This window comes from Lithobates pipiens, unplaced genomic scaffold (assembly GCF_037356315.1).
Source record: "Lithobates pipiens isolate NorthernLeopardFrog02 unplaced genomic scaffold, aLitPip1_a1.2 Scaffold_18, whole genome shotgun sequence".
NCBI lineage: Eukaryota > Metazoa > Chordata > Amphibia > Anura > Ranidae > Lithobates > Lithobates pipiens.
Genome location: NW_027507758.1, coordinates 484,508,791 through 484,527,372, shown reverse-complemented (window position 1 = coordinate 484,527,372; position 18,582 = coordinate 484,508,791). Strand labels below are relative to the sequence as shown.

Genomic DNA, 18,582 nt, shown 5'->3' with positions numbered 1-18,582 from the left:
TGGTCACAGTACTCCAAAAGCCAGCCATAGAGTAAAGCTGCAATTCAGAGAAAAAGCTCCTGCAGAAATTCCTCACTGTCAAAATACAGTGTTTCAGCAGGTAGGATTCCTCTATCCACCTCAATTAATTCCTCTATAAACCACTGGCTGGATAGAAAAAAAAAGATACATCTATGGCCATGATTACACAACAGAGCTGAAGAAAAGTTGTCTATTCTCCTAGCCCACTACCAAAAAAATTAGGCATGCCGGTAGTAGGTGGGGTTGTACTGAATTGACCTACAGTTTTTCTAGGCCAGTATTCAATCCTCCTGAAGGTGGCCATATAACTCAAATTTAAATCAAAGCAGTTATGCTCACATAGACTGATTCTTGTAGCATCATACACAAGAAAAGAAAAAATGAATTCCCAAATACATACCACCCTTATCCCATTATGTTTATTTATTGTATTAAATAAAACACTATCTTTTAATTAAAATACATTATAGTTTTTGTATGTGATACCTTAAAAATTCTGATAAAATGTGTTGTATGGTATGGTATCATATTGGGATGTGGTGTCGAAGAGAGGGGGCTTAGTAGTATGAATAGCTTTACTCAATCTTTAATATTATCTATGGGTTGCTTGAAGGTAAGCAAGCTAAGGGTAGGTTTACAATTAGATAGAAATGATGACACATCCTGCAATGCAATAACAGGTCTTAAAACGTTTAAATGTTCACAGAACGGTATGTGGAGTCAGTGTTGTCTCATCAGCATCTCTAGCCCAGTAGATGATTCATGCTGCAATATAGCATACGTGTATGGAAACATACAGAATGTTGATTCTTGGCCATATGTTTAAATAGAGGAACATTTTTTAATTTCAGTCATCTCTGTCCAGTTTCAATTAAAATTTGAACTCTATTTTACAAATCAATTACATCTGAAATGCCTACCAATACCTGAAATACCCAGTATGGTCAAAAGTTTGACAAATGAGGTGAAAACAAGATAAAACAATTAGGCTGCATTTAGAAAACCCCTACAGATGTTCCTCATTGAAAATTACAGATTGGGCCAGGTTTAATTTGCAATGGAAAAATAATGGCTTTGGTCTTTTATAGACAGGCCCAAAGTATTGTCATCTTGCTGTTTAAAACATGATAGTTGAGGTATAAAAGAAAAAAAGAAAAAATGTTACCCAGGTTCTCTCTTAAAAGCCAGGTGAGTACGGAGTCTCTGTATGGAACAAAATCATTCTTCTTCTTTTTCTTATTCTGAGTAGATCATAAAAAATAAAAAATAAATTATTCAACACTCATTAGACATATAGCGCAAACAAAGCTCTGTACAATGTGAGAATATAAGGTGAATAGATAAATGAACTGTCAATAAGACTGATGTAGGGATAAAACAAAATCACATAATAATGTAATTTCCATTGACAATAATAAGTAAAAAAATAAAAAAAACATGCAGTGATCAAAAAAATTAAGAATTCTAAATATTCATATAAAAAAATAACCCACTGTGAATGTGAAATCACTGAAGTAGAAGAAAAGACACCCATGTGAGGGCACAAAAGGGTTTTGACTTTGATTGTGAGATCCACCACCATATGATAAGATTGGCATGCTTACCAGAGAGTGTGGACTCATATACTGATAAGTATTGAATCAAATGACCTTTTGTGAGGTATAAACGGCTACACATAATGTAAAACTGTATAAATGATTTAGTATAATTAGCAGGAGTACACTTACAAACATCCACTTGATTTATCTTGTCACCCCAGATGATGTCCAATAGGACGAAACGCATCAGTCGACGCTCGTGGAGTCATTGTAATCCCTTCTGATCCCAACTTGGATTTTATTGCTTGAATCAAGTGGATGTTTGTAAGTGTACTCCTGCTTTTATATTAAATATTTCATGTAGTTTTACACTATGTGTGGCTGTTTATTCTCTATATATATATATGTTCGGGAGTGGCCTTCCCCATTGATGTCTTCCGATTTTGAGAGTCTGTTTGCCTCAAGTGAAACTCCTCCATCCATCGTTTGACTCAATACTTATCGGTATGAGTCCACACTCTGGTAAGCGTGCTAATCTTATCATATGGTGGTGGAACTCACAATCAAAGGCAAAGTCAAAACCCTTTTTGTGCCCTCACATGGGTGTCTTTTCTTCTACTTCAGTGATTTCATTGGACTGTTTTTTATATGATTATTTAGAATTCTTAAATTTTTTGATCACTGCATTTTTTTTATTCATTACTGATTATTGTCGATGGACATTATTATGTGATTTTGTTGTATCACTACATCAGTCTTATTGAGACTTCTTTTATCTATTCACTTTATATTCTCACATTATACTGAGCGCTGCACTGTTTATTTATTTGTTATTCTCATAGACACACTCCTAAACCTTATGGACGGCCTTCCCAGAAGAGCGGTATCTGTCAAAGCTACATTGGGTGGGCCGACGCAATATTGAACCTTACAGACTAAGACTGGGATGCCATTAAAGTTCATGTGCATATGTAAGGGCAGGCATTCCAATACTGTTGGATATCTATATATATATATATATATATATATATATATATATATATATATATATATATATATATATATATATATATATATAGATATGCAGTATCTCACAAAAGTGAGTACAACTCTCACATTTTTGTAAATATTTTATTATATATTTTTAATCACATACATGCTCATAGTTATTCCAAATATACTGTTATTCCATATATACTTTATTCATTTGTGCAAGTGTCATGAACGTTTACATAAAGCAATGAATGAGTAAACCCACCTTATTGGTTCCCGAATCCTGGTAAAAAAAAAAAAAAAAAGACAAATTAGCTGATACATTAGACACATGTATATATTAAAGTGATTTTAAAGGCTCCTATTTAAAAAAACAAAAAAAACAAAACATGTTATACTTATCTGGTTTTGCACAGGGCGGCCCCTGAACGTCCTCTCCTGCTATCCTCCATCGATACCTCCGGCTCCTCCTATTCTCTTAGTGGCCCCACAGCAAGCCACTTTATATGGGGGCACTTGTGTGGGCTTGCTCATGAGCTGCACTGTGTGCACCCATAGACTGAATTTGACTGACTGCAGCAGGAGCTAATGGCTCCTGCTGCTGCCTGTCAGTCCTTGTGCGACAAGAGAGGAGAGAAAACTGTAGCTGAACAGGCATCACGGATATTTTACCTGTCATATAAGGTTGGAAGAGAAAGGATTTTTGTTGAGAGTCATAAACACTGTCATGTTGCATTAAAAGGCAGTGTTTATTCTTGCCTCCTTCTCTTAGCCACTTGACAACAATTCACATATTCAGCCATGTAACTAAGACAATTACAGTTTCCTCCAGACGTTATTGCCTTGTGAGATGGGGTTATGTAATTAGAATATGGTTGCTTTGTTTAATCCTACTCTTAATGAGCTGTATTCTTTGCCTGGCCACCAAAGGTGGTCTGCCCAAGGAGTTAAATATCTATGAATGAATGAATGAATGAATAATTTGCATAGCACTCAAAGCGAACTGAATCGCATCAAGGCGCTGTGCGGAGCTTTGTTGTCAAGCTTCTAGAAGAGGAAGGTCTTGAGTTTTTTCCTGAAGACCTGGAGGTTTTCTTCCAAGTGGATGTTGGTTGGTAAAGCGTTCCATAGCCGTGGTCCTTGGACAGGGAATCTCCGTTCCCCCTTAGATTTGTACCGAGATTTTGTGCCATCTTTTTACTGCACAAGTCCTTCCAACAGTTACGGGTGGATTTTAATCTACCTTCCAACTATGTATTCTACTGTTACCAACTCCACCATGCAATACATGCACAATTTGGGTCTCTAGATTATCCCATCCAGGTGCTACCCTTGGAAAAGATGTTAAGATGACTGGACCCTTCTAAAGTCATCTCTGTTTATCACTCTGCCCTTCAAACAGACTCCAATCCTGCTACCTCTTCCAAAGATAGCATTATATAGCTAAACATTTCCCATCATTCCAACCGTACCCCTGTTCGATTATAGAAAATGGGTCTGAGCCCCTCAGCTGAATGCTTCAGAGGTTGAAGCTGACTTCCTTCATTGCTTTTGTTCCTGCCCGATAGTTGGGGGATTTTTGGAAGAAATAGGCCCCTTTATCTTCTCTACACTGGGCTTGCCAAATATTTTACATCCCAAAAACTTCCTTTTTTGGAATTTTTGGGGACTTGACACTTTCATCATATGCTAATGGATTGCTAGGTATATTGCACTTTTTTTAAGAAAATACTTCAATTGTCCTGGAAAGGGTCGGGCCTACGTGCTAAAACTTGGTAACTATTTCCTCCCCTGTATAAACTTAATTTTGACTTTCAGAAAAAAAACATAAAATATGGGGCAGATGGATTTCTAATCCGCTTAACTGAACCTCTCTAGATCCACAGCATTAGTGTTGACTTTATATGGTTATGGTTACTGTAAACCTTGTCATGGAGTATGTAACATTCACTTATTATATGTTCACTTTTTATCTGTTGGCAATAACATGAGACATGTGAGACATAGGGAGTTATTTACAAAAGGCAAAACCACTTTGCACTGCAAGTGCACTTGGAAGTGCAGTCGCTCTAAATCTAAGGGGTAGATCTGAAATGAGGGGAAGCTCTGCTGATTTTTTCATCCAATCATGTGAAAGCTAAAATGCTGTTTTTTCTTTTCCTTGCATGTCCCCCTCGGATCTACAGCGACTTTACTTCCAAGTGCACTTGCAGTGCAAAGTGGATTTTCCTTTAGTAAATAACCCCCATGGTGTTTAAAGTGTTTTTAAACATTTGTTCTTAAAAAAAAAAAAAAAATAACAAACATGTTATGCTTACCCGATTTGTGTAATGGTTTTATACAGAGCAGTCCCTCCTCTTCTGGGATGCCTCAGCAGCACTCCTGGCTCCTTTCCTTCATCGGGAGCCCCCACGGAAAGCCGCTTTCCGTGGGGGCTCCCGTGCGGGATAGCTCCCGAGTCCCGCTGCTGCGTCCATTGACACGGACAGCGGGACTCGGCTCCACCCCCTTCTCTTGTGACACAGGATTTAATTGACAGCAGTGGGTGTCAATGGCTCCTGCTGCTATCATTTTGACCAATGGGGAGAAAGACACTGGACTCGTGCACGTTGCTGGATTGGATCGGGCTCAGGTAAGAAAAAGGAGTGTTTGGGGGGGGGGGGGAGCTGCAGCACAGAAGGTTTTTCACCTTAATGCATAGAATGTATTAAGGTGAAAAACCTTGAGACCTGACAACCACTTTAATTGTTCATTGTGATTTTTTTTTTTTTTTTTTTGGGGGGGGGGGGGGGTTGTACATTGGGTTTCTTTTGTACAAGTGTTTTTTTTGCTTGGAAAACTCAATAATAATAATAATATATCTTTAAAAAAAAAAAAGGAAAAAGAAAGAAAAAGAATTTGGTTGCTTTCAAAAACTGGAAGGCGAGTACCCAGTTTATTGATTGGATCTGCAGAGGGAGGTGAGAAAGAGGGGCACTTATTCTCTCCACAGTACCTATTGGCATTGGACCTACTTCAGCATCAGGACACTGAAAATATACATATAGAAGAGGTACTCACCATTTCAGCAAGAGCAGAAATAACCTTTCCCAGGGTTGTTAGAGATTTATTGATATTTGCTCCTTCCTATATGTGGAAAAGATGAATAGCTGACGTTAAAAGGGAATCTAGAATGAATTTCAGTCTGTATTGTTTATTAGATTTATACATTTTAAACTTTCTGTGCCAGATACATATACATTTACAGTTACATTTATCAGATGACAAAGGAGTCTCAGTCTCTATGGAATATCTAAAGAGCAAAGCAAAAGCTGTCTGCCTTCAAGCTCACTTTGTATGATTGAAACCTCAGGCTGAGAACAGAGAAGTGAGGGAAGGATTACAGTCCTATTTTTGCTAGAAAATTACTTAGAACCCCCAAACATTATATATATATATATATATATATATATATATATATAGATATCTATATATATATATATATATATATATATATATATATATATATATATATATATATTAATTTTACACCCTAGAGAATAAAATTGCGGTCATTGCAATACTTTCTATCACACCATATTTGCGCAGTGGTCTTACAAGAACACTTTTTTTTGGAAAAATACACTTTTTGGAATTTAAAAATGAGACAGCAGTAAAGTTATCCCAATTTTTTTTTATATTATGAAAGATGATGTTATGCTGAGTAAATTGATACCCAACATGTCACTCTTCAAAATTGCGCCCGCTTGTGGAATGGCAACAAACTTTTACCCTTAAAACATGTATCTTCAAACTACGGCCCTCCAGCTGTTGCGGAACTACACATCCCATGAGGCATTGTGAAACTCTGACATTCACTAACATGACTAGGCATGATGGGAACTGTGGTTCCTGAACAAATGGAGAGCCATAGTTTGAAGACCCCTACAAAGGATGTCTAGGGCTATAATTATTGCTCTCGCTCTAACAATCGCGCTGATACCTCCCATGTGTGGTTTGAACACCGTTTTCATATGTGGGAGCTGCTCACATATGCGTTCGCTTATGTAAGCGAGCTTGGCGTGGCTCGGTGCGTTTTAAAAAAAATGAATTATAATTTATTTTACTTTTTATTTTTTATTTTTACACTGTTTTAAAAAAAAAAAAATTGTGTCACTTTTATTTCTATTACAAGGAATGTAAACATCCATTGTAATAGAAAAAAAGCATGACATGACCTCTTAAATATGAGATCTGGGGTCAAAAAGACCTCAGATCTCATATTTACACTAAAATGCAATAAAATAAAAATGTTGTTGTTTGAAAAAAAAAAAAAATTCAAAAAAAATGTCTCTTTAACCACTTAAGCCCCCAAACATTTTGCAGCTAAAGGACCAAGCCCCTTTTTGCGATTCGGCACTGCGTCACTTTAACTGACGTGGCTCCGAAACAAAATTGGTGTCCTTTTTTTCCAACAAATAGAGCTTTCTTTTGGTGGTATTTGATCACCTCTGCGGTTTTTATTTTTTGCGCTATAAACAAAAATGGAGCAACAATTTTGAAAAAAATTCAATATTTTTTACTTTTTGCTATAATAAATATCCCCCAAAAATATATAAAAAAAGTTTTTTTCCTCAGTTTAGGCCAATACGTATTCTTCTACATAATTTTGATAAAAAAAATCGCAATAAGTGTTTATTGATTGTTTTGCGCAAAAGTTATAGCGTCTACAAAATAGGGGATAGTTTTATGGCATCTTTATTAATATATTTTTTTTACTAGTAATGGCAGCGATCAGCGATTTTTATTGTGACTGCGACATTATGGCGGACACGTCTTACAATTTTGACAAATTTTTGGGACCATTGGCATTAATACAGCAATTAGTGCAATTAAAAATGCACTGATTACTGTAAAAATGTCACTGGCAGTGAAGGGGTTAACCACTAGAGGGCAGTGTAGGGGTTAAGTGTGTGTGTTTTTTTACTGTAGGGGGCGTGGCTTGGCGTGTGACGTCACTAATCGTCTTTCGTATAATGACGGCGGGAAGCCTGTAAGTGGTTAATGTCGTTTTTACTTTGACCACAATCAGGAAATACATAGAGTGAGTACACCCCTCACATTTTTGTACATATTTTATTATATCTTTTTATGTGACAACACTGAAGAAATGACACTTTGCTACAATGTAAAGTAGTGAGTGTACAGCTTGTATAACAGTGTAAATTTGCTGTCCTCAAATAAACTCAACACACAGCCATTAATGTATAAACCGCTGGCAACAAAAGTGAGTACACCCCTAAGTGAAAATGTCCAAATTGGGCCCAAAGTGTCAATATTTTGTGTGGCCACCATTATTTTATAGCACTGCCTTAACCCACTTGGGCATGGAGTTCACCAGAGCTTCACAGGATGCCACTGGAGTCCTCTTCCACTCCTCCATGATGACATCATGGAGCTGGTGGATGTTAGATACCTTGCACACCTCAATCTTCCGTTTGAGGATGCCCCACAGATGCTCAATAAGGTTTAGGTCTGGAGACATGCTTGGCCAGTCCATCACCTTTACCCTCAGCTTCTTTAGCAAGGCAGTGGTCGTCTTGGAGGTGTGTTTGGGGTCGTTATCATGTTGGAATAATACCCTGCGGCCCAGTCTCCAAAGGTAGGATATCATGCTCTGCTTCAGTATGTCACAGTACATGTTGACATTCATGGTTCCCTTACATGTCCTTGCATGAACTGCAGCTCCCCAATGCTGGCAGCACTCATGCAGCCCCAGACTATGACACTCCCACCACCATGCTTGACTGTAGGCAAGATACACTTGTCTCTGTACTCCTCATCTGGTTGCCTTCACACACGCTTGACACCATCAGAGCCAAATAAGTTCATCTTGATCTCATCAGACCATAGAACATGGTTCCAGTAATCCATGTCCTTAGTTTGCTTGCCTTCAGAAAACTGTTTGCGGGCTTTCTTGTGCATCGTTTTTAGAAGAGGATTCCTTCTGGGACGACAGCCATACAGACCAATTTGATTCACTGTTTGGCGTATGATCTGAGCACTGACAGGCTGACCCCCCATCCCTTCAACCTCTGCAGTAATGCTTTAAGCACTCATATGTCTATTTCCCAAAGACAACCTTTGGATATGATGCTGAGCACGTGAACTCAACTTCTTTGGTCGACCATGACAAGGCCTGTTCTGAGTGGAGTCTGTACGGTTAAATCGCTGTATGGTCTTGGACATCGTGCTGCAGCTCAGTTTCAGGTTCTTGGCAATTTTCTTATAGCCTAGGCCATCTTTATGTAGAGAAACAATTCTTTTTTTTAGGATCCTTAGAGCGTTCTTTGCCATGAGGTGCCATGTTGAACTTTCAGTGACCAGTATGAGAGAGTGAGAGTGATAACACCAAATTGAACACACCTGCTCCCCATTCACACCTGAGACCTTGTAACACTAATGAGTCATATGACACCGGGGAGGGATAATGGCTAATTGGGCCCATTTTGTACATTTTTACTTAGGGGTGTACTCACTTTTGTTGCCAGAGGTTTAGACCGGTGTGTGTAGCGTTATTTCGCGGGGACAGCAAATTGACACTGTTATACAAGCTGTACGCTCACTACTTTACATTGGAGCAAAGTGTCATTTCGTAAGTGTTGTCACTTGAAAAGATATAATAAAATATTTACAAAAATGTGAGGGGGTATACTTACTTTTGTGAGATACTGTATATACAAATCTAACATTTAAGGAATGTTTAAAGGTCTCATTATTATCGAACATTATATGTACGTTTTAGCAAGTAGCCTGCAGTGGGTGAATGTCAGGCACAAGCAGCTCACTGGATTACAAACAGAAATAGCATGGTTCGGTGTACTACAGCAATGACTGCATCGCAAACTGGGGGCTGTCCTCCCCCTCTGCATCTAAAATTAAGCAGTAGCAGTCATTTGCATTTTTAGTTGTTAAAGTAGGCCTTCTTTTCATTTTTTAACACTAGGCAAATCTTCCAAGCCTATGCTGAGTCTGCTAAACATTTAATTGTACATTCACACAGGATACATGAATGGAATGTCACCTTTAGTCTTGTCCCTTTTGCACCGGTGGAATCTGCTCTTTCACTTCCTGCAAGGTCCACAAGACTGATTTTACTGACCTGCAAGAAAATAAAAATACAAAAATAAACCATTAACCAAGTCTTCCCAAAATGTCAATGCAACCTGCCCTGATTTTCTGTAAGAAAAAAATATTTAAAGATTAATATTAAAAAAACTGCCTAAATTTGTCATTAAAATTAGTTGATTTTTTTTTAGTAAACATACCATGGAATAGCACCCAAAAATGTTTTTGATATGATATAACTAATGGAAAAAAAGTATTTGTTTGTGTTTGAAACTGGTTATTTTTTTTCTGAGGAATAATTTAAGGTACCAAGCCAAAGCTTTGTCTATGATCTCCTGTACTTACGATATTGACACTGGTGGGTAATTTAAAAAATAAAAAACATTTTATATAAAAAAAACACAAGGCCCAATAACTTACCTGAGCCTAACAGTCTGTTACATGGAAAAATGGGCTGGGATCCCAATGTCTGGAGGGTCAGAAAGTCTGCTGACCCCTCTCTTATGGGATTCCAAGCCACATGATCCTCAGTTTGTTAGGGTTCTTTGATGGACATCGGAGTCTCAGACAACACCCTAGTGCTTGGGTGAATGTGAGAGAGTGTATTAGCACTGAGTTAGTGGCAGGTAGGTGGAAATTCTACAACTGAACTGAATCCTACTTCTGTATTATGGATTCTCATAAAGAATGAACAAACAGACTAGCCCCTTGGATCGAGGAAAGGTCTTGTGGTCAATTTTCTACTTTTTAATTGCTTGTGAAGTCATTCAATGGTAAGTTTATGGTTTACACTGAATTACATACTAAGGCCGCGTACACACGGGCGGACTGTTCGCCCAACTTTGTTTGTCAAACAGTTTCGGCAAACAGTCCGCTCAAAATTAGCATGGACGGACATGGCCACACACGGCACTTTTTGAGCGGACTGTTTCAGCGAACTGTTTGACAAACAGTTCGCTCAACTTTTGAAATGAACGGACTCGCCCACGTAAGGCGGAGGCAAATCCGCCCATTTCGAGTGCGTGTACAGGTAGGCGGGGCCCGCGAAGGAGACGTCGCGGGCTCCGCCGCCTGGAATGGACTTAAAGGGGAACCCCAACGCCGAAAAAAATCGGCGTGGGGGTCCCCCCAAAGTCCACAACAGACCCTTGTCCGAGCACGCTACCCGGCCGGCCAGGAAAGGGGGGCGAGCGAGCGCGCCCCCCCTCCTGAGCCGTACCAGGCCGCGCGGCCCCCCTTCCCCAAGGCACCCCCCCAGCCTTGGGGAAGGGGGGCCGCGCGGCCCCCCCACCCCAAAGCACCTTGTCCCCATGTTGATGAGGACAAGGGCCTCTTCCCGACAACCCTGGCCGTTGGTTGTCGGGGTCTGCGGGCGGGGGGCTTATCGGAATCCGGGAGCCCCCTTTAAGAAGGGGGCCCCGGATACCGGCCCCCCACCCTATGTGAATGAGTATGGGGTACAATGTACCCCTACCCATTCACCTGTGAAATAAAGTACAAAAAAAAACACAACACAGAGAAAAAATATTTTATTGCACAGCTCCGGGGGTCTTCCGTCTTCGGGGGTCTTCTCGCCGGACTCCTCCGCTATCTTCGTGTAGCTCTTTTACTAGCGGAGGAGCCCGGCTTTCTTCCTCCCCGCCGCCGGCCTCTTCTCCCGACTTCGGGGGTCTTGTCCCCCTCTTCGGTTCTTCTGCCGGGCCACCGCGCCTTCTTATAGCTCTTTTACAGGCGGTGGCCCGGTCTTCTGTCGCCGCTGCCTTCCGTTCTTCTGTCGCCGCCTTCGGTTCTTCTGCCGGGCCACCGCGCCTTCTTGTAGCTCTTTTACAGGCGGTGGCCCGGTCTTCTGTCGCCGCTGTCGCTGTCGCCGCCTTCCGTTCTTCTTCTTGTTCTTCTTCTTCTTCCCCAGGAGATGTTGACACGTCGCTCTCTCCGGCCGGAATGCCAGAGCCGCGCTGTGCGGTCACTTATATAGTGACAATGGGGCGGTGTCACATGGTATATGTCACATGGGTTGGTCACATGGTGACCCCGCCCCCTTACGATGTCATAGTCCCCATGTGACATCAACCCATGTGACCAACCCATGTGACATATACCATGTGACACCGCCCCATTGTCACTATATAAGTGACCGCACAGCGCGGCTCTGGCATTCCGGCCGGAGAGAGCGACGTGTCAACATCTCCTGGGGAAGAAGAAGAAGAACAAGAAGAAGAAGAAGAACGGAAGGCGGCGACGGCGACAGCGACAGCGGCGACAGAAGACCGGGCCACCGCCTGTAAAAGAGCTATAAGAAGGCGCGGTGGCCCGGCAGAAGAACCGAAGAGGGGGACAAGACCCCCGAAGTCGGGAGAAGAGGCCGGCGGCGGGGAGGAAGAAAGCCGGGCTCCTCCGCTAGTAAAAGAGCTACACGAAGATAGCGGAGGAGTCCGGCGAGAAGACCCCCGAAGATGGAAGACCCCCGGAGCTGTGCAATAAAATATTTTTTCTCTGTGTTGTGTTTTTTTTTGTACTTTATTTCACAGGTGAATGGGTAGGGGTACATTGTACCCCATACTCATTCACATAGGGTGGGGGGCCGGTATCCGGGGGCCCCCTTCTTAAAGGGGGCTCCCGGATTCCGATAAGCCCCCCGCCCGCAGACCCCGACAACCAACGGCCAGGGTTGTCGGGAAGAGGCCCTTGTCCTCATCAACATGGGGACAAGGTGCTTTGGGGTGGGGGGGCCGCGCGGCCCCCCCTTCCCCAAGGCACCCCCCCATGTTGAGGGCACGCGGCCTGGTACGGCTCAGGAGGGGGGGCGCGCTCGCTCGCCCCCCTTTCCTGGCCGGCCAGGTAGCGTGCTCGGACAAGGGTCTGTTGTGGACTTTGGGGGAACCCCCACGCCTATTTTTTTCGGCGTTGGGGTTCCCCTTTAAGCCCATTCCAGGCGGCGGAGCCCGCGACGTCTTCGTCGCGGGCCCCGCCTACCTTCACACGCGCTCGAAATAAGCAGACTCCTCCGAGCGGGAACAGTTTGCTCATTTCGAAAGTAGCCTACACACGGGCGGACTGTTCGCTCAAACACAGTTTCAGCGGACAGTTTTTCGGAATTTCCGAAAGACTTTGTCCGTCAAACTGTCCGCTGAAACTGTCCGCTGAAAGCCCACACACGAGCGGACTGTCCGCCCAAACACTGTTCAGCGGACAAGGTTGGGCGAACAGTCCGCCCGTGTGTACGCGGCCTAAGACCCCATTCACACCTGAGCGTTTTGTAGCTTGAAGCCTGAAGCTACAAAACGCTAGAGGGGAAAAAATCTATTATTCTCAATGGAGGTGGTTCACATCTCCACTCCATGTCGCCTGAAGCCAAACGCCTGAAACTCAAACAAGTTCCGGACCCTTTTTTGTCGCTCGAATTGGGGAGATTTGGGCGTTTTTCTTCTTTTAACATTGGTGACCTTTTGCCCTGCACAAAATCGCGGAAAATCGCGGTAAAAACGCAGCAAAATCACGGTAAATTCACGCGATTTTCTGCTTGAAATTTTTTTGCTTTTCTACGCTCAGGTGTGAGTGCAGCTAATACACTGTGCAATTATTACTTGATATGCTCTCTCTGCTTGCAGAATAATAATTTACATAACTCTGGATGAGTCACATACAGAATGTGTTATTATTACAAAGTATTCAGTATTCAATATTGCGAATTTTATTATACAGGATCTATAAAGCATCAACCGTTTATGCAGTGCTTTACAATATAAGGGCAAACAGTACAATTACAATACAATTTAATATAGTAGGAATAAAATTGTCTTGCTCGTTAGAGCTTACAATCTTATAGGGAGGGTCAAGTGATACAAAAGCTAATAACTGGGGGGTGGTCTGATGGAGAAAATAAAAACACAGTCAAGTGGAGGCGGGATGGGATTCTCTGAATAGAAGGGTTTTTAGGGACCATCTAAAAGTCAGCTACGACTAAGGCTATTGCCGAAACGCGTCAGTTTATTGCTTTACTGTCACTCTGATGTACCAATAAATGACACTTCAAGGATTACAGTGTTGTCGGCTCTTCTTACTACTCTACAATCTAAAAGTTGACAGAGTAGATAGTCAGACAGATTGAGGTAGGGAGTCCCAGAGGATGGGAGAGGCTCGGGAGAAGGCGAGCATGGGAGGAGGTGATCATATAAATATTTCCTAACAAATCAATATATTATAAGTATGCATTTATAAATGACCAGAAAGTTGAAAGATCATTCCCCCATCAGGAGGTACACAGAAACACCTGTACAATATGAATGTGCAAAAACTCATGATGTCATTTTTATCTTAAAAAACTTAATAGGCTAGTAAAAGTGTATGTACAGTCCGTACTTTATTTTTTTTAGACTAAATATTTTGTTTAGACGGAGTAGGAAAGATTAAACCTCCTTCCAGGTTATATTTTCTTGTCTGTGTCCCACTAGGGAGATTTTCCTTCACTTTCTACCCTAAAGATGGAGTAAATTTTTCCCAAATTCATGGCATTCCCATCTTGGGACATTTTCCCTGACCTCTCGCTCTGATGACAACTCACTATTTTTCGTTTTTCTTTAACTTTCTGTCTCAGAGACCATAGGCACCTGGCACCAGGGACAAAGACAGCAATAAAAAACTTGACAAAGGTTCTAACCCAGGTATCTTCACATCTTTACGGAACTACACGTCCCATGAGGCATTGTAAAACACTGACATTCACAGACATGACTAGGCGTGATGGGATTTGTAGTTCCTGAACAACTGGAGGGCCATAGTTTGAAGATCCCTAGTCTAACCTTTTACCATTAAAAAAAGCAACTTAACACACAAACCTGACCTGCCCTAACTGCAATCATCATTTATTAACAACTTGCCGCCCACCATATAGCAATATGACGTCAGCAAAGTGGTTTACGATACCCAGACCGGACGTCATATGACGTCACCAGGCAGTGGCGTAACTAGAACCTTCAGGGCCCCAATGCAAGAAACCATGAAGGGCCCCCCTGAACCCCAGCCAGGGCCCTTCCCTCCGAGTCCGGCGGTGGAACTCCAGGGCGTGGTCACAGGTATGACCTTTGTGAGCCCTGTAGTTCCACCACTGGTATCAGTATTTTTATTTTTATTTATTTTTAGGTGCCCCATTGGGCGACTGTCCCTAGGCAGGATGGGGTCCCTGTCCCCAGAAGAGATGAGGTCCTTTTCTCCAGGGCAGATTAAGTTACTGCCCCCAGGTGAGAAGGGGTCCCTGTCCCCAGGGGAAGTGGGGGTCCCTGTCCCCACGTGAGAAGGGGTCCCTGTCCCCAGGGGGAGATGGAGGGGGTATGTAATGGTGTGTGGGGGATGGGGTCCTCTCACTCACCATGACCAAGCTGTAGGCCATGCACTCATCCATGTTAGCCTGGGCTCCATCCAGTGTGCTGCACGGGCGATCAGCTTATCTCCCAGAAAGACCTTTCATCATCTGTGTATGACAGGGAGGAGGGGGGGCTGGCTGACAAGCCTACAGTGTCCTCCGGGGAGCCGGCTCTCATAGGGCTGCACTGCATCTGTGTGCTTAAAATTTGTTTACCCGGGAAAAGTTTGCAGTGCAGAGTGGGCCGGACTCGGGGTGGGCGGGACTCTGGCTGGGGAGAACAGACATCGGACTGAGCGGCAATGCATGGAGCAGGAGAGGGGTACTCTGAGGAGGCGGCTGAGGTCACAGGTCATGCGGGGAATGCACAACTAAAGAGCAGCCATATGTAGAGGGGGCTGCATGGGCCCCCTGCATCACAGGGCCCGGTTGCGGTCGCAACTGCTGCACCCCCTATAGTTACGCCCCTGTCACCAGGATATACCCCGGGGACGCTCATTGCGGCGATCATTGTTCTAGGTAAAGAGTCTCTGATGGAGACTCTTTACCACGTGATCAGCCGTGTCCAATCACGGCTGATTACGATGTAAACAGGAAGAGCCGTTGTTCGGCTTTTCCTCACTCGCGTCTGTCAGAGCTCCTCTAACAGAGGGGTCTGTGCCGATTGATTATCAGCACAGCCCCCCCCCCTCCCCAGGATGCCCACACTGGACCACCAGGGACACCATCAGGACCACCAAGGATGCCACCACTAGTCACCACCAGGTATGCCACCCTAGACCACCAGGGATGCCAATCAGTGCCCACAATGGATGCCAATCAGTGCCCACAATGAGCATTACTGATTGGCAGGTGTTATTGTTTGGCACTGATTGGCATCCATCAGCACCATCCATTAGTGTACATCAGTGCCACCTATCAGTGCCCATCCATGCCATCTATCAGTGCCCATCCGTGCCCATCAGTGCTGCCTATCAGTGCCCATCCATGCTGCCTTTCAGTGCCCATCAGTGCCACCTATGTATATTATTATTTATGGTACTTATATAGCGGTGTCAATTTACGCAGCGCTTTACATATACATTGCACATTCAAATCAGTCCCTGCCCTCACGGAGCTTACAATCTAAGGTAGTGTACCCCTCAGTGCCGCATATCAGTGTCCATCAGTGCCACCTATCAGTGCCCCATCAATGCTGCATATCAGTGCCCATCATCAATGCCACCTCATCGGTGCCCATCAGTGCCGCCTTATCAGTGCCCGTCAGTGCAGCCCCATCAGTGCCCATAAGGGAAGGAGAAAACGTACTTATTTACAAAGTTTTGTAACAGAAACAAAAAAAATATATATTTTTTCAAAATTGTTGGTCTTTTTTTTATTTGTTTAGCAAAAAAAAAAAAATCCCAGAGGTGATCAAATACCACCAAAAGCTTGATTTGTGGGAACAAAATAATAAAAATGTAGTTTGGGCACAGTGTAGCAGGAAGGTGTATAAGTGCCCGGTATTGAAGTGGTTAAAGTGTTGCAAAGAGCAAAGAAAAGGCAATGAAAAGGCAATAACTTCCAGCAACCAGTCAGTCTTCATCTCACTAAAGTCAAATCATCAAATCATCATTGCCTTATAAACAAGCTTGTCTAGCCAGGCACTGTCAATGACATTTTGTGGGATAAGAAGAAGAATATAAGAAGTATTAAGTCACTGCAATTACATGCATTCCAATGCTAAATGCTAATTAAATAGCCAGGATAGCTATTTAAAGTGAAATGTTGTTTTTTTTTTTATTCTGAAAAAATAAAATATCAAAATCATTAAAGCCTGTGCTTTGTGGTATAGTCTTTTACAATAAAAAATAAAATAAAAACATTTTTTTTTTTTTTTTTACAGCATATATCTTCAATTTTTAGTGTGCATATAAAGATTGATAGTGGTGTCTAATGTAAACAATCAGAATGCAGATATTATTTTTACACTGCTAACACCTTACTATGGGTCACCTCTTACTATATGTAGACTAACAATACTTCCCTATAGCCTGCAGGTGTCACTGCTGGAACAAATGCTGATAACAGAACTGTAGTCTGTGCCTAGGAGAGATCTATGAGATCTCCATAGAAACAACATAAAATGTGTAAATTAGGTGAATGGGAAGAACAATATTATAGTCGCCTTTAGGGCCGGTTCACACTGCGACGCGAGGCGAGGCGACACGGCTCGCCTCGCCTCGCTCCCGCAAGTCGCCCCCATACAGTGCTATGGAACCGTTCTGAGAGGAGTGACTCGAGTCGCTCAGACTCAGAAAAAAGGTTCCTGTACTACTTCGGGGCGACTTCGGGGGCGACTTGCATTGACTTCTATGCAGAAGTCCTCTGCAAGTCGCCGCTGACCCCCCCTGCAAGTCGCGGCGAGGAAGTCGGAGACGCCTCGCCGCGGCTCGCAGTGTGAACCGGCCCTTACACATCGTATATAACTCTGTAAGACCAGCTTTGTGAATCTGGGATCTGTTCATAGATCAAGTTCACAATGAATAAACATTTTTAGAAACAGATCCCTGATATTCTTTTCTGACTAATCATAATATCACATAGCTCCCAACTGTCTCTGATTACGAGGGCCTGTCCCTGATTTGGAACAATGTCCCTCTATCTCTCTTTCCTCATGTGTCCCTCATTTTGGTCTGATCTATATAGTTGTATATAAAATGCACTATTTATCTTTCACAAAGTGTGAAAGTTTTCCACTTACATCCAGTTTCAAAATTGCTGCATTTGTAAATTTTAAAAGCCAGTTTAACCAATTGCCGACCAGCCAGCGTCATTATACAGCGGCAGGTTGGCACGTTCCAGCGAATCACCGTACCTGTACGTCAGCTCCTTTAAGAGCCATATCAGGCACGCACGCATGCGCCCGCTGCACAGCAAGGGGCCCGAAGCGTATGGCCGGCCACCCACAGTCGTGGGTAAGACGGCCAGAACAGGGATCTGTCAATGTAAACAGACAGGGGAGGAGAGATAGATCTGCTGTTCCTAGTGATCATGACCAGCGATCTCTATCCTCCTCCAGTCAATCCCATCCCCCCACAGTTAGAAACACCTCCCAGGGAACACATTTAACCCCTTGATTGCCCCCTAGTGTTATCCCCTTCCCTGCCATTTTTATAACACTGATCGCTGTATAAATGTCACTGGTCCCAAAAAAGTGTCAAAAGTGTCCGATCCGTCCGCCACAATGTCACAGTCCCGCTACAAATCGCAGATCGCCGACATTACTAGTAAGAAAAAAAAAATAATAATAAAATCTATCCCCTATCTTGTAGACACTATAACTTTTGCACAAACCGGTCTGTAAGTGGTTAAAGGAATAGTAGTGGTAAGAAAAAAAAAGCACTTGTGGGTTTAACCGCTTAAGGACCGCCTCATGCTGATATACGTCGGCAGAATGGCACGGCTGGGCACAATCACGTACCTGTACAATCCCTTTAAGTGCCCGGCCGTGGGTCGCACGTGCTCCTCATTATCAGTGTAGGCTTCCCTGCCTCTTCCCTTCCTCTTTTCAAAATGAGGGGG

At 43.0% G+C, this 18,582-nt stretch overlaps 1 protein-coding gene across 13 annotated transcripts in view; it reads right to left on the bottom strand.

Annotated features, from left to right (window-relative positions):
- Positions 1-18,582, bottom strand: part of KIF1A (kinesin family member 1A) — a 220,684-nt gene that overhangs the window by 105,554 nt on the left and 96,548 nt on the right. For all 13 annotated transcript variants that reach the window (XM_077488465.1, XM_077488466.1, XM_077488468.1 and 10 more), the window contains exons 8-11: positions 9,616-9,693; positions 5,613-5,678; positions 2,818-2,835; positions 1,187-1,262 (exon numbers count right to left, since the gene is read on the bottom strand). In XM_077488465.1, the coding sequence (XP_077344591.1) occupies positions 1,187-1,262; positions 2,818-2,835; positions 5,613-5,678; positions 9,616-9,693 (238 nt within the window). The remainder of the gene's footprint in view (positions 1-1,186; positions 1,263-2,817; positions 2,836-5,612; positions 5,679-9,615; positions 9,694-18,582) is intronic.